Source organism: Ranitomeya imitator, chromosome 4 (assembly GCF_032444005.1).
Source record: "Ranitomeya imitator isolate aRanImi1 chromosome 4, aRanImi1.pri, whole genome shotgun sequence".
NCBI lineage: Eukaryota > Metazoa > Chordata > Amphibia > Anura > Dendrobatidae > Ranitomeya > Ranitomeya imitator.
The window spans coordinates 689,512,011-689,526,025 of NC_091285.1; the positions used below are offsets into that span (position 1 = coordinate 689,512,011).

Here is a 14,015-nt window from a genome sequence, read left to right on the forward strand (position 1 = left end):
AGCCAGAAACAGACAGTTAGCACAGAGTCACAAGACAAAGCACAGAACGAGAAAGCAGACCGAGTTATACACAAGAAAACAACCGGATAACAGTATGCAAGCACACCAGGGGTTCAGACACACAGCCAAGACAGATGTATCACTGACAAGGATCCCCAGATGAAGGTGGGTAAATATAGGCCTCGCCAAACCAGAAGGAGGCTATACAAAATAACCCAGAGAGGACAGGGAAGGAACCCTGTCCACAACCATGACACGTGGGTATTCTCCTGTAGGGGATGGTTTCAGCCTTTCTTCCAGGAATGGGAGACAGGAGGGCACACACCGCATGGACATCTCCGGCTTACACTACCTTGGTTCTGAAGGTAATTTGCCGGTGGGGTCTGGGAATGAGGGAGATCAGGACTCTGCCAAGGAAACTCCTAGACAATAGGGTTCTGTTGATATAGGGTTCTGTTGATCCATTTCCAGAGGCCTCTGGTGCTCAGGGATTTCCCAAGTTAGGATCTTGGGGTGGGTTTGTATCTTTTGAATTCTATCAGGATCCCCTCAAAGTTTTGGGACTTGACTTGGTGCTGCTTCCATAGGAAACTGTGTGAGGGACAATATGAAGTGTACTGTGGGAGCTCTGAGGACAGGAACTGTCCTTAGGAACATTGTGGTACCTGCTTCGTTGTCCCTTCAACACAGAGGTGTGCAACAGGGTGGGCGCCTCCATTGGCTGGTCTCGGCTGGCCGGTCTCTCTTATTCGGAAAGGGCCTATGGAGCATTCAGAGACCTTAGTGGTCGGGACCGCTGCACCTTATTTCTAGTTAGCGCAGTGGTTAGGTATCACACGTGGAACGCAAGGTGCTTAGTATTGACACAACGGAAAATCCTCCCAGTGGATGATGTATTTAGGAACATACTCGGTGACCTGGTGAAGGTTCGCTCTCTGGAGTATGGGAGACTGGGCGCACGGAGGGCCGCTCTCCTCTGGAGGGGCTTTTCTTTTAGTGTGTCCTAGTCTGGTCATCTCCTTTCCTGGTGGTGGGATGCTGCTGGCACTGTAGATGTTTGTTTTTGTTGGATCAGTATAGAGTGATGTAGGGCTGCAGGTGCTGAACTTGGGCTTTGTGGTTATTGTAGTGTTTTTTTTCTGTATATATTGTATATAGGGATATAGATTTGGGTGTAGGTGTTAGGTTGGGTGGTGGGAAAAGGGGGAGGTGGTTTCATCTTGTGGGACTATGGGACATTGGGGTGTTTGAGGGAAAAACTAGCACTGCCTGATTTGGCCTATGGACATTGGACATGGACTGAGGCATGAGACGCAGGACCAGCTCTCAGGTCAGTGTGGGGGTTGGGAATGGTGGGCTTGAGTTTGGGGTGGTGGTTAGCTTAATATTGTATATATAGTGGGGAAAAAATGTATTTAGTCAGCCACCGATTGTGCAAGTTCTCCCACTTAAAAAGATGAGAGCGGCCTGTGATTGACATCATAGGTAGACCACAACTATGAGAGTCAAAATGAAAAAAACAAATCCAGAAAATCACCGCGTCTGATTTGGCAAGATTTATTTTGCAAATTATGGTGGAAATAAGTATTTGGTCATTAACATAATCATCTCAATATTTTGTTATACATCCTTTGTTGGCAATGACAGAAGTCAAACGTTTCCTGTAAATCTTCACAAGGTTGGCACACACTGTTGGTGGTATGTCGGCCCATTCCTCCATGCAGATCTCCTCTAGAGCAGTGATGTTTTGGGCCTATCACTGGGCGACATGGACTTTCAACTCCCTCCAAAGGTTTTCTATGGGGTTAAGATCTGGAGACTGGGTAGGCCACTCCAGGACCTTTATATGCTTCTTACGAAGCCACTCCTTCGTTGCCCTGGCGGTGTGCTTGGGATCACTATCATGCTGAAAGACCCATCCACATTTTATCTTCAATGCCCTTGCTGATGGAAGGAGGTTTGCACTCAAAATCTCATGATACATGGCTCCATTCATTCTTTCATGTACATGGATCAGACGTCCTGGTTCCTTTGCAGAGAAACAGCCCCAAAACATGATGTTGCGGATACTGAGCATCTCCGCTACACAAATTGACATGCTGCGGTCTGGAAAGACGAGCCGCATGTCCGTCTCCGCGGATGATCCGCAGGCATCGGTGCACGCATAATGGAGATGGGATTTCTTGAAATTTGTCCACTATGCTGTAACATCTGGACCCTGTGGGTTGGACACAGCAGATGTACACAGCGTCCAACCTGCAGCGTTTACTCACCTTGGGAACATACCCTTAGGCAGACATAATATTTACCACTGTTCAGTGCTGATTGACCACGTGCAGAAAACACTGTAAGGGGATGTAAATAACTGTGTAGTGCTTGGCATCTTCCAAACCCCATTTTTGTGCTTGGGCATTACAGCCTGGGACATATAATCACCCCCTTTTCTTCTTCAGCAGCTGGTACTATCTTATGATACATATATTTGCTGGGGGCATGGTTATATTTATGGCGATTATTTTTTATAAATTCTCTATACATATTAATATACATTCTTTGGACGTAATATACAGCTTTAACAGAAAAAGTTTATTTCATGTGATTCAATACAGCAATATTTTTATAAAGCTTTTTATACCACTATGTATACCGTTATGTACCCGTCATTTTGTTTTAATTGTTATTATATGTAATAAAGATCATGTATTGTGATTTAAAAAAAAACCCAAAGCTCTCCATTTTTAATAGGGTTATTCAGTAATCAGTTAGGAGATACTGTATATTTTTGGCCTAATTTTCGGATATTTTTTAGAATAATAGTGATGCATTGTGTGTATTACATAGGAGCAGTAATGGTGACACCGAGCTCACCTTGCTGATATCTGAGGTGTCAAGAAATCTTTCTTCTGAAGTGGAATAAATCTTCCCAACGTTATTCACTGTAGGAAGAGAGAACATGGCTTTTAGAAGCTGCGCAAGAAGACCATGGAAACAGCACCCCACCTGTCCATGGGTTGTGTCAGGTATTGCAGCCCGGATGCATGAGGTTGAAACCAGAAGTTTCCGTCCACTCTATAAAAAGACACATCTGCAGGTTTTTCTCAATATCTGACATGAAATCAGAATAAACCTTTCCTGCTTTAGGTCAATTAGGATTACCATAATTATTAATATTTGCCAAATGCCAGAATAATGAGAGAGAGAATGTTTAAAGCCTTTTTATTACTTACTGAAAAGTTTATATATATTTCATTAGCATTTGGTGCCATTGCCCTTAAACTGAATGACTTGGGTCAAACGTTTGGGATCTCCTTCCACAAGCTTCTCACAATAGTTGGTCAGAATTTGGGCCCATTCCTCCTGACAAAACTGGTGTAACTGATCCAGGTTTGTAGGTCGTCTTGCTCGCACCTTTGACCATACATTTTTAATAGAATTGAGATCAAAGCTTTGTGATGGCCACTCCAGGACATTGACTTTGTTATCCTTAAGCCACTTTGTTGCCACTTTGGCAGTATGCTTCGGGTCTTTGTCCATTTGGAAGACCATTTCCATCAAAGCTTTAACTTCCTGGCTGATGTTGCTTCAGCATTGCCATATAATCTTTTGTTCTCACAATGCTATCTAATTTGTGAAGTGCACCAGTCCCTCCTGCAGCAAAACAACACCACAACATGATGCTGCCGCCACCGTGTTTCACAGTCGGGATGGTGTTCTTAGGCTTCCAAGCTTCTCCCTTTTTCCTCCAAACCTAACGATGGTCATTATGCCCAAAAAGTTCAATTATAGTTTCATCAGACCACAGGACATGTCTCCAAAAATTATGGTCTTTGTTCCTGTGTGCATTTGCAAAAATTGATCTTGCTTTTTTATGTTTCTTTTGAAGTAATGGCTTCTTCCTGGCAAAGTGGCCTTTCAGCCTATGTTGATACAGCACTCATTTCATTGTGGATATTGACACAATGTTAACAGCTTCCACCATCATCTTCACAAGGCCTTTTGCTTTTGTCCTTGGGTTGATATGCACATGTCGGACCAAAGCACGTTCACCTCTGGGACACAGAACCCGTCTCCTTCCTGAGTGATATGATGGCTTGACATTCCCATCATGTTTGTACTTTCGTATAATTGTTTGTACAGATGAACGAGGCACCTTCAGGTGTTTTGAAATTGTACCCAAGGGTGAGCAAAACTTGTGCAAGTCCACAATTCTCTTACTGATTGACATCTTGGCTGATTTCTTGAGACTTCCCCATGATGCTACATAAAGAAGCAGTGGGTTTCAGGTGTGCATTAGAATACATCCACAAGTGTGTCGCTAATTAACTCAGATGTTGCCAAAAAAATCTATCAGAAGCTTCCAAACACATGACCTCATCATATGAGCACTCCAGAATTGTTTAAAGGCAAACTAATCTTAGTGTATGTATACGTTTGACTTTGCAGTAAGTAATAAAAATGCCGTAAAACATTCTCTCATTGGTCTGGCATTTGGCAAATATTAATAATTATGGTAATCCTAACTGACCTAAAACGGGAAAGGTTTATTCTGATTTCACGTCAGATATTGAGTAAAACATAAAGATGTGTCTTTTTATATTGTGGATGGAAACTTCTGGTTTCACCTGTATACTGTTGGGCTGCATTATATACCCTATGCTGTATCAGGTACCATCAAGAATCACTGATGCCAAAGTGTGGGAGAAATTTCCAGATGATGCCCGAGTGGTGCGAGAACGTTCTGTGGATGGAGCAGTCAGGAGTGGGGTCTGTGGGAGGTTTATAGTCTCATTGGAAGGGACATGGGATTTTCACCCCATATTTTATAAGGTTGCACCTCCAGGCCCTACCTAGAACTCCAATATCCAAGTCCTTCAAGGCTTTCTCCACCTTTGGATAAATCTCTGATCCTCCCGTGAAGTCCAGCTGGATGATCTTGGTTTTTCGTCCAGTCTCATTTTCTATGGATAGAAGAAATATAGGAGAATTTATTGAAATCTCTCGGCATTGGATCTTTTAAAGGGGTTGCCACATCTCGGAAATTCATGGCAACCCTTGTAAATATCTGATACATGCAGGTCCCACATCCATCCTGACATGGGGTCCCACCGTGTGCTTGTAGGGGTTGAGAGGTGGCCGCATGTAACAGTCTGAGCACTCACCTTTGCGCCAACTGTTGGAAGAAGTGATCCATCTTGTATCTACTGTGGATATTGACTTTGTATCGTGGAAGGGAACCTTTTGCCACTTACCGATCTCTGATGCCACTTTCTGTAGCTTCTCCATAGACCGACTGATGAGGATGACATCCAAACCCCTCCTGGCCAACTACAGAGAAGAGGCAGAATGGTGAGACCCCTATAAGCTGTGGATAGACTGACTGACCTCGGGCTACTGACCTCCAGCGCATAGGACTTCCCGATTCCATAAGTTGCTCCAGTCACCACTGTGGGAGGAATGAAGGCTCCATTGTTACATTTGATACATTGTTTTACTTCTTTACCGATATCATCGTCTCTGATTAATATCAATGAATGGAAACTCCGTGATCGAGTCACATATGGCCACGCTAAATACCAGGGAATGCTTGGGTTCTCCGCCCTTGGATAGATGTTATAGTTGGGGGTCTCACGTGACAACTACGACTGTTCAGTGCAGACATGAGACAGAACAGGAATTACCCAAACTAACCAGAAGGGGGCACCCAGGACCTGATCTGATTCATTATTCATGTGTGGGATTGTGTGGACTGTCACAATGAGGACCACCGGGACAAACACAACTGATGTGTTATTGATGCCAACACTGCTACTGCGGCCACTCTGACTGGCACTGGTACTAGGAACACAGACGTGGCATGCTCTGTCTGGCACTGGTACTGGGGACATAATAGGGGCGTGCTCTGTATGGTCCTATGAACACAATATGGGCATGCTCTACCTGGTACTGTTACTGGGGGTGTGATGAGGGAACAGCGGCCATCTTTGATATGGGGCATAATGCTGGCCTCCTGCCTGAGATTGGCCTGACGCAATTTTGTCTCCTATCAGAATTCCCCTTGTCACATGTCTGCAGGGACATGAGCACTCCTGGCCCCCACCTTTTTCCTACCTGAATGAAGACCCTTTAGTATGGTAATGGACTTGGCCAGTGTAGCAGGCATATGGCACTTCAAAGATTGAGTGAGGAAGCCACGCCAGCAGGGTGCATGTAGGTCCATGGGGGCTCAATTAAAGTATACATGTCTGGTGGTTACAGGATACACGTCTATTGTCTTCCCAGCCGGACCGTCTACAACATGAAATTATGAATTATGGACGCATCGTCCGAGGTACAGGCTCATAAAAAATATCCTCATAGCCCTGAAAAAAATTGCACACCTGACAGTGCAACTCCCGGGTCAGTGAGGGTTCTGGAACCTGAGATATAGAGATCAGCCTCCCACAGCGATCGAATGGGTCCAGGTTTGATCCCTGTATGAGCGGCAGAACAAACCACATGCACTGGTACCGCCCGCGTACTGATCCGATCATCCTGAGAGAAGTTATTCCATTTATTATTAGGAATAGATCCAGCAGGGAAGCTAGAGGGTGGAGATTGTTTAGCCCACCCAGTTACAGGGGGGAGGGACACAGAAGGATTAAGAGCTGAGGACACATGGAGAGTGAGACACATGAGAAGATGATGATGAAAATAAGGAACAGGGCATGCCAGCCAGAGGGGAGCAAGCACATGCTTTCTGGGGGCTGCCTGGCACTAGAAGTCTTGTACCTGTGGAGCGCAGAGCTCCCCGGCCTCCACAAGCGACCTTCAACCTGATAAATTGACCTCCAGCTTTATACCTCTAAGCCTTGTACTATTATTGTTATATTTTACTCTGACTGTAACTCTTGGTGTATTTTTCTGTATGTTTCTTGTAGTTACCTAGTGCGCCCTTAAGGCAATTAAACCATAAATTAATTTTGGGCTGATCCTTTTATTCTGATTGCGAATCTTAGAATACCCAGCGTGGTTAACAGGGCAGTCTCCCCGGCGGCCATTTGCTCTAGGTGCAGTTCCCTTATTGACCTGAGAGACTAAAAGGGGCACCGGAGAGCTGTGTCTGGTAGTTACGTCATTGATTGGTGACGTGGGAGGAACCAGTTTCCTTCACAGAGGTGGCAGTGTGGTGCGATTAGAGTAATAGCGTGCGCGGGACCCCTACTCCCAGACACTAAAGACTACCAGCCGTAACTTCCACTGCTGGGGTCTTAAGGTCAGCCCAGCACTAGACGGTCAGAGTGTAGATATAATAAGTTGTGTGCAAGGTCAGGGTTACAGCTGGGTCAGTAACTAGAGGTTCCAAAGATGGCGGAGGGCACAAGGAGTGCGGTGAGGGCGCAGGCCAGTGCTATGCTCTATGAGGAGGTGGTGGTGGACGGTACCGTTCAAGGCGAGGGGGAGCTCAGCCACGACTCCCCAAAAACTAGCCACCCGTACTTAGTCCGGCAAGGGACTACCCATCACCTACCCGCCCCAGCCTGTCCACATCAACGGCCCTTGTTGCAGCGGCACGTCTCGAGGTGGGTAACAAAGATGCCTATGTAAAACTCATAGCCGCTGCAGAGAAAGCAGCAGAGGCAGAGCGTGCAGAACGCCGTGAAGCAGCGGATGCAGAGCGTGCAGAACGCCATGAAGCAGGGGAGCGGATAAAGAAAGCTGCAGAGCGGGCAGCAGAGAAAGCAGCCAGCATCGACTGGCGATGGCTCAACACGGGCTCCCGCTGGACGCCCCAACACCACCTGAGTCCAAGCCTTCCAAAGTTCGGGCTGAGGACTTCCCTCTGCTTGAGAAGGATGGAGACCTGGATTCCTTCCTGCTGGCCTTTGAAAGGACCTGCCTCCAACACCATCTGGCCCCGCATCAGTGGACAAGATACCTGACCCCCGTTTGAGGGGTAAGTCCCCGGAAGTTTTGGGGGAATTACCTGCCGGGGCAAAGCAGTACTATAGCAGCATCAAGCGGGCCCTGATCCAGCACTACAACCTCACCCCGGAGTCCTACCGCAAGAATTTCCGCAGCCTGCAGCAGGACCCAAAGGATACCTGGACCGACCACATGCGGGTGTTGCTGAGAGCTGCAGAGCGCTGGACCTCGGGTCTAGCACTCACCACCCGCCAGGAGGTCCAGGAACTGTTCGTCACGGAGCAGTTCTTGTGGAACTGCCCAGAGGATCTCCAGCAGTTCCTCTGTGCCTGGAAACCAAAGGGTTCTGCTACAGCCGCCCGGGCAGATGTGTGTGCCAATAACAGGGCGCCTGAGCCAAAGAAGCCTGCCAGCAGCACCTGGAGAGGGGGTAAGCCCAATCCTGCCCCTGTTTCCCCAGCCCCCAGAGTGCAAGGGGTGTACCCCCCTGCTGCCCTCTCCAGGCGAGGCGCAGAACCCAGACGTTGTCATCACTGCAATCAGCCGGGACACTTCAAGGATGCGTGTCCCCAGCGTCATAAGGCCCCATCCCTGTCCCAACAACTGTACACTATTTTATGTGTGGGAGGGGGTGGTGGGAGGTCCCTGGACAAGTACCATAGGCCGCTCAGTGGCCATGGGACTGCGGGACACAGGTGCTGAACGAACCCTGGTACGTCCTGAGGTGGTGTCCGCTCAAGACTTGGTACCGGGGAAAACCCTTTCCTTCTCCAGAATTGAAGGCGTGGAACCGGCGCTGCTGGTCACCAAGGTGTTTTTGGACTGGGGCTCCGGGAGGGGAATGCGGGAGTTGGAAGTATCGCCAAATATTCCTGCCAATGTGTTACTTGGGACCGATTTCGGGCGGCTAGTGTCTCAGTATGTGGCCACTGAACCCCCAAGTTCGGCTCCCCAAGAATGGCATGACTCTACTGTGAATGCCGGTGTTGATGTGTTGAATGTGCCTCCAACAGTAGAGGAGGGAGTGAAATCTGAGTGTAATCCATCCACTGACACCACACACACACAGGGCTCATGGTGAGGACAGGTGAGGAGACTGTAGGGAAGAGGTGGAGGGAGGGGCTGCTATGGGCAGTGTAGGGCCCCTAAGTGAATCCAGCCTGCTAAGTCTAGGGCCTCTGCAGGAAGAGGAACAGGCCATGGGGGGAGGGGGCGTCCCAGGAGAGGAGCCACCAGGTAAGACCCCAGGGCAGGAGTTCCCCATATCTGGGATGTCAGGAGGCCAGGGAAGTCTGCCTGACCCAGCGACTTGGTCAGGAGCCAAGGGGAAGCATGCACTACCCATGGGCACAGCGGTCATGGCCGCTGTCACCAGGAGTGGGATCGCCAGAGCCCAAGGAGCCTTGCAGAGGTCCGACGGCTTCCCCCTCTCCAACCAAGTGGCTGCCGAGTCAGACAGCCGCCAGGAGACAGATCCCGGGGATCTGACAGCGGATGTGGCAGTGTCGTCCATTCTTGCCACATCAAGTCAGGGATTTCAGGCAGCGTTGGAAGCTGACGCTAGCCTGAAAGCTCTCAAGGAGCAGGCGGCACAGCCTCCCAGGGAGTCAGACCGCGAGCGGGTGGTCTGGGATCAGGGACGGCTGTACCGGGTAACGGTCCAGCAGGGTTCACCAGAGGCGTGGCCCAGGGACTGACAGTTAGTGGTACCCTATCCATTCAGGGTGGAATTGTTGCGGATAGCACACAAGATTTCCATGGCCGGACACCTAAGGATCGCTAAAACCAGGGCCAGGCTAGCGCAGCATTTCTACTGGCCTAGAATGAGGACCGAGGTAATTGCCTACTGCCGTTCGTGTGACACCTGTCAGAGGATGGGCAAGGCGGGGCGGTGCCCCAAAGCCCCACTGGTAACTCTGCCCACCATTGAAGAGACTTTCTCAAGGGTGGCTGTGGATCTCATAGGACCCTGGCCACTCCCAGCCGCTCCAGAAAATCCTTCATATTAACGGTAGTGGACTATGCCACCCAGTACCCGGAGGCGGTAGCTTTGTCGTCCATTTGGGCTGACAAAGTGGCCACTGCCTTACTGGAGATCTTCCCCAGAGTGGGGTTTCCCCAATAAATGCTCACCGACCGAGGGACCCAGTTCATGTCACAGCTGATGGAGTCTCTCTGTAAGCAGATACAGGTGCAACATCTGGTAGCCAGTATGTATCACCCACAGACCAATGGCCTGTGTGAGCAGTTCAATGGCACCTTAAAGCAGATGCTTAAGATGTTGGTCGACTCTCACGAGAGAGACTGGGAGCGGTGTCTCCCACACCTTCTATTTGCCTACCGGGAGGTTCCATAGGCCTCAAAGGGGGTTCTCCCCCTTTGAGCTCCTGTATGGGCGACATGCACGGGGGCCCGTTGCTCTCGTGAAGGAAGCATGAGAAGGAGATTTGGCCACCCCTGGGGTGTCGGCCATTGATTATGTCGTGCGCTTCTGGGACAGAATGACGGCCTTGACAAGGCTGATGCATGCAAATATGGACCAGGCCCAAGCTGACCAGAAACGGTGGTGCGACCAGAATGCTTGTGAGAGGACCTACCAGGTGGGTCAAAACGTGTGGGCACTGGTCCTCGTACCACAAAACAAACTTCAGGTGGCCTAGGACGGTCCATATGTCGTGCATCAGCAGCTCAACACCATCACCTATCTGGTCACCCTGGACCACGCCTGTGGAAGGAGGAAGGCCTTCCACGTGAACATGATGAAGGTACATCATGAGCGGGAGGCTTGTGCCCACCCAGTGTGCAACCTTCCTGAGGAAGGTGAGGTAAAAACCCTCCTGGATCTGCTCACGCAAGCCAAGGCGGGTGGATCCATCGAGGATGTGGGGCTTGGCCACCAGCTCTCGGAGGACCAACGTTCCCAGCTGGGGGTCACCCTACACCCCTTTCGGGAGCTTTTCAGCAGCCTGCCTGGAAGGACTGAGGCAGCTGACTTCACGCGGCCGTTCGTAGTACAGACCGACGCCAGTGACTTTGGCCTCGGTGCTGTGCTCAGCCAGGTCGACACAATGGGTCATGAACACCTCATTTTGTACCTGAGTTGGAAGCTCCTGCTGAGGGAAGTGGCCTATTCCACGATGGAGAAGGAATTTCTGGCAGTTGTAAATTGCGCACCTGACAGTGCAACTCCCGGGTCAGTGAGGGTTCTGGAAACTGAGATATAAAGATCAGCCCCCCACAGCGATCGAATGGGTCCAGATTTGATCCCTGTATGACCGGCAGAACAAACCACATGCACTAGTACCACCCATGTACCGATCCGATCATCCTGAGAGAAGTTATTCCATTTATTAGATATTGGGAACTGTTACTGGGGACATAATAGGGGCATGCTCTGTCTGGTACTGTTATGGGGGAAATTATAGGGGCATGCTCTACCTTGTTTTATTACTGGGGACATAATAGGGGCATGCTCTGTCTGGTACTGTTACTGGGGACATAATGAGGGCATGTTCCACCTTGTACTATTACTGGGGACATAATAGGGACATGCTCTGTCTGATGGGGACATTATTACTAGAATGGGTCCAGGAAGGGGACCTTATAAAAGTGGACATTGGGGTCCAGGATGGGGACATTAAATAAAGGGGTCCAGGATCTGGCACCTTATTAATTAAAGGGATGACATAATTACTGTATGGATGTCAGGATGAGGAACATATTGTGAAGGACACCGGTTCCTCCCAGATCACTAATCTGTGATGTAACTACCAGGCAAAGCTCTCCGGCGCCCCCTTTGTCTCTCAGGTCAATAAGGGAACTGCACCTAGAGCAAATGGTCGCCGGGGAGACTGCCCTGTTAACCACGCTGGGTATTCTAAGATTCGCAATCAGAATAAAAGGATCAGCCCAAAATTAATTTATGGTTTAATTGCCTTAAGGGCGCACTAGGTAATTACAAGAAATATACAGAAAAATATACCAAGAGTTACAGTCAGAGTAAAATATGACAATAATAGTACAAGGCTTAGAGGTATAAAGCTGGAGGTCAATTTACCAGGTTGAAGGTCGCTTGTGGAGGCCGGGGAGCTCTGCGTTCCACAGGTACAAGACTTTTAGTGTCGGGCAGCCCTCAAAAAGCATGTGCTTGCTCCCATCTGGCTGGCATATGCCCTGTTCCGTATTTCATCATCATCTTCTGTTGTGTGTGACTCTCCAGGTGTCCTCAACTCTTAATCCTTCTGTGTCCATCCCCCCTGTACCTGGGTGGGCTAACAATCTCCACCCTCTAGTTTCCCTGCAGAATCTATTCCCAATATCTAATAAATGGAATAACTTCTCTTAGGATGATCGGATCAGTACGCGGGTGGTACCAGTGCATGTGGTTTGTTCTGCCGGTCGTACAGGGATCAAACCAGGACCCATTCAATCGCTGTGGGAGGCTGATCTCTATATATCAGGTTCTAGAACTCTCACTGACCCGGGAGTTGCACTGTCAGATGCGTAATTTCTTCAGGGCTATAAGGATATTTTTATGAGCCTGTACCTCGGACGATGCATCCATAATTCATAATTTCATGTTGTAGACGGTCCAGCTGGGAAAACAATAGACCTGTCCTCCTGTAGCCTTCTGACATGTATGCGTTAATTGAGCCCCCAGGCACCTCCATGCCCCCTGCTGGCGTGGCTTCCTCATTCAAGCTTTGAAGTGCCATCTGCCTGCTACACTGGTCTCAGTCCATTACCATCCTAAAGGGTCTTCATTCAAGAAGCACATAGGTGGGGGCCAGGAGTGCTCATGTCCCTGCAGACAAGTGACCAGGTGAATTCTGATATGAGACAAAATGGAGTCAGACCAATCTCTGATCGGAGGCCAGCATTATGCCCCATATCCAAGATGGCGGCTGCTCCCTCATCACACATACATTATTGGTTTATGGTGGCAAGTGGGGACATAATTACTGTAGGGCCCAATCATGGGACATTATTACTGCGGTAATTTAATTTACTTTTGAGATTACGGTCTTCCAATGGGGAGAACAAAAGGGGATCCTGCTACTGTGCAGGGTGGCACTATGTCTTTTTTTCTTCTTCAGCTGATGTAGTGTAGAAGTCTGAGAAAATAGTGGGGAATGTGCTCTGGAAGCAATCAGCTATAGCTAACTGTTATTTTCTGTAGCAAGTAGTGATAAACTGATTGAACAAAGAACTAGTCTGAACTGGTGATAACCAAAAAAGACTTACATAGCAAATAAATAAATGGCTGCACTCAATTGTACTAAAGCAAATGAATGTGTGATACATGAAATGTGAATAGCATAATGGCTTGTGAAATATATGAAAAACACATAAATACAGGCTTTACCATGACATTAGCCAGAGGTAAGTGTTCACACTAGGCAGTCAAATCAGGGACCCATCCGATCCATGAGATTACCTTGACGTTGGTGGATGGGCTCACATTTTTTGGCCAAATTTTGTGCTAAGCATCTCATGTGTTTTTTCATATTTCACAAGCCATTATTCATTTATCACACATTCATTTGCTTTAGTACAATTGAGTGCAACCATTTATCTATTTGCTATGTGTTATTTTCTGAAGAGACTAGTGATGAGCGAGTGTACTGGTTGCTCGGGTTTTCCTGAGCACGCTCGGGTTACCTCAGAGTATTTGTTAGTGTTCGGAGATTTAGTTTTCATAGCCTCAGATGAATGATTTACAGCTACTACCCAGCCTGAGTACATGTGGGGGTTGCCAGGTTGCTAGGGAATCCCCACCTGTAATCAAGCTGTCTAGTAGCTGTAAATCATTCAGCTGCCGCGATGAAAACTAAATCTCCGAGCACTAACAAATACTCGGAGATCACCCGAGCGATGAGTATACTCGCTCATCACTAGAAGAGACGAATCATGGCTGGAAGAAGTGATGGCGGTCTGCACTGGATGAAGATGGAAGACTTCAATTGCAGACGTCACCAGTGAGTCAGTGTGTTACTTGTACACTTACACTGTATACTGTTAGTAGTGTAGCAGAGCTAGGTTTCGTCAAACTCAATCTGACAGGTGGACACGCCCCTATCAAAGTGTATCAAAGTGTGTAACCCCTCCCCTCC

The 14,015-nt window shown here is 48.4% G+C and overlaps 1 protein-coding gene across 1 annotated transcript in view; it reads right to left on the reverse strand.

Annotated features, from left to right (window-relative positions):
- Window positions 1-14,015, reverse strand: part of LOC138677371 (very-long-chain 3-oxoacyl-CoA reductase-like) — a 69,132-nt gene that overhangs the window by 33,411 nt on the left and 21,706 nt on the right. The window contains exons 2-5 of the mRNA XM_069767442.1: window positions 5,397-5,443; window positions 5,250-5,325; window positions 4,848-4,958; window positions 2,869-2,936 (exon numbers count right to left, since the gene is read on the reverse strand). Of these exons, the coding sequence (XP_069623543.1) occupies window positions 2,869-2,936; window positions 4,848-4,958; window positions 5,250-5,325; window positions 5,397-5,443 (302 nt within the window). The remainder of the gene's footprint in view (window positions 1-2,868; window positions 2,937-4,847; window positions 4,959-5,249; window positions 5,326-5,396; window positions 5,444-14,015) is intronic.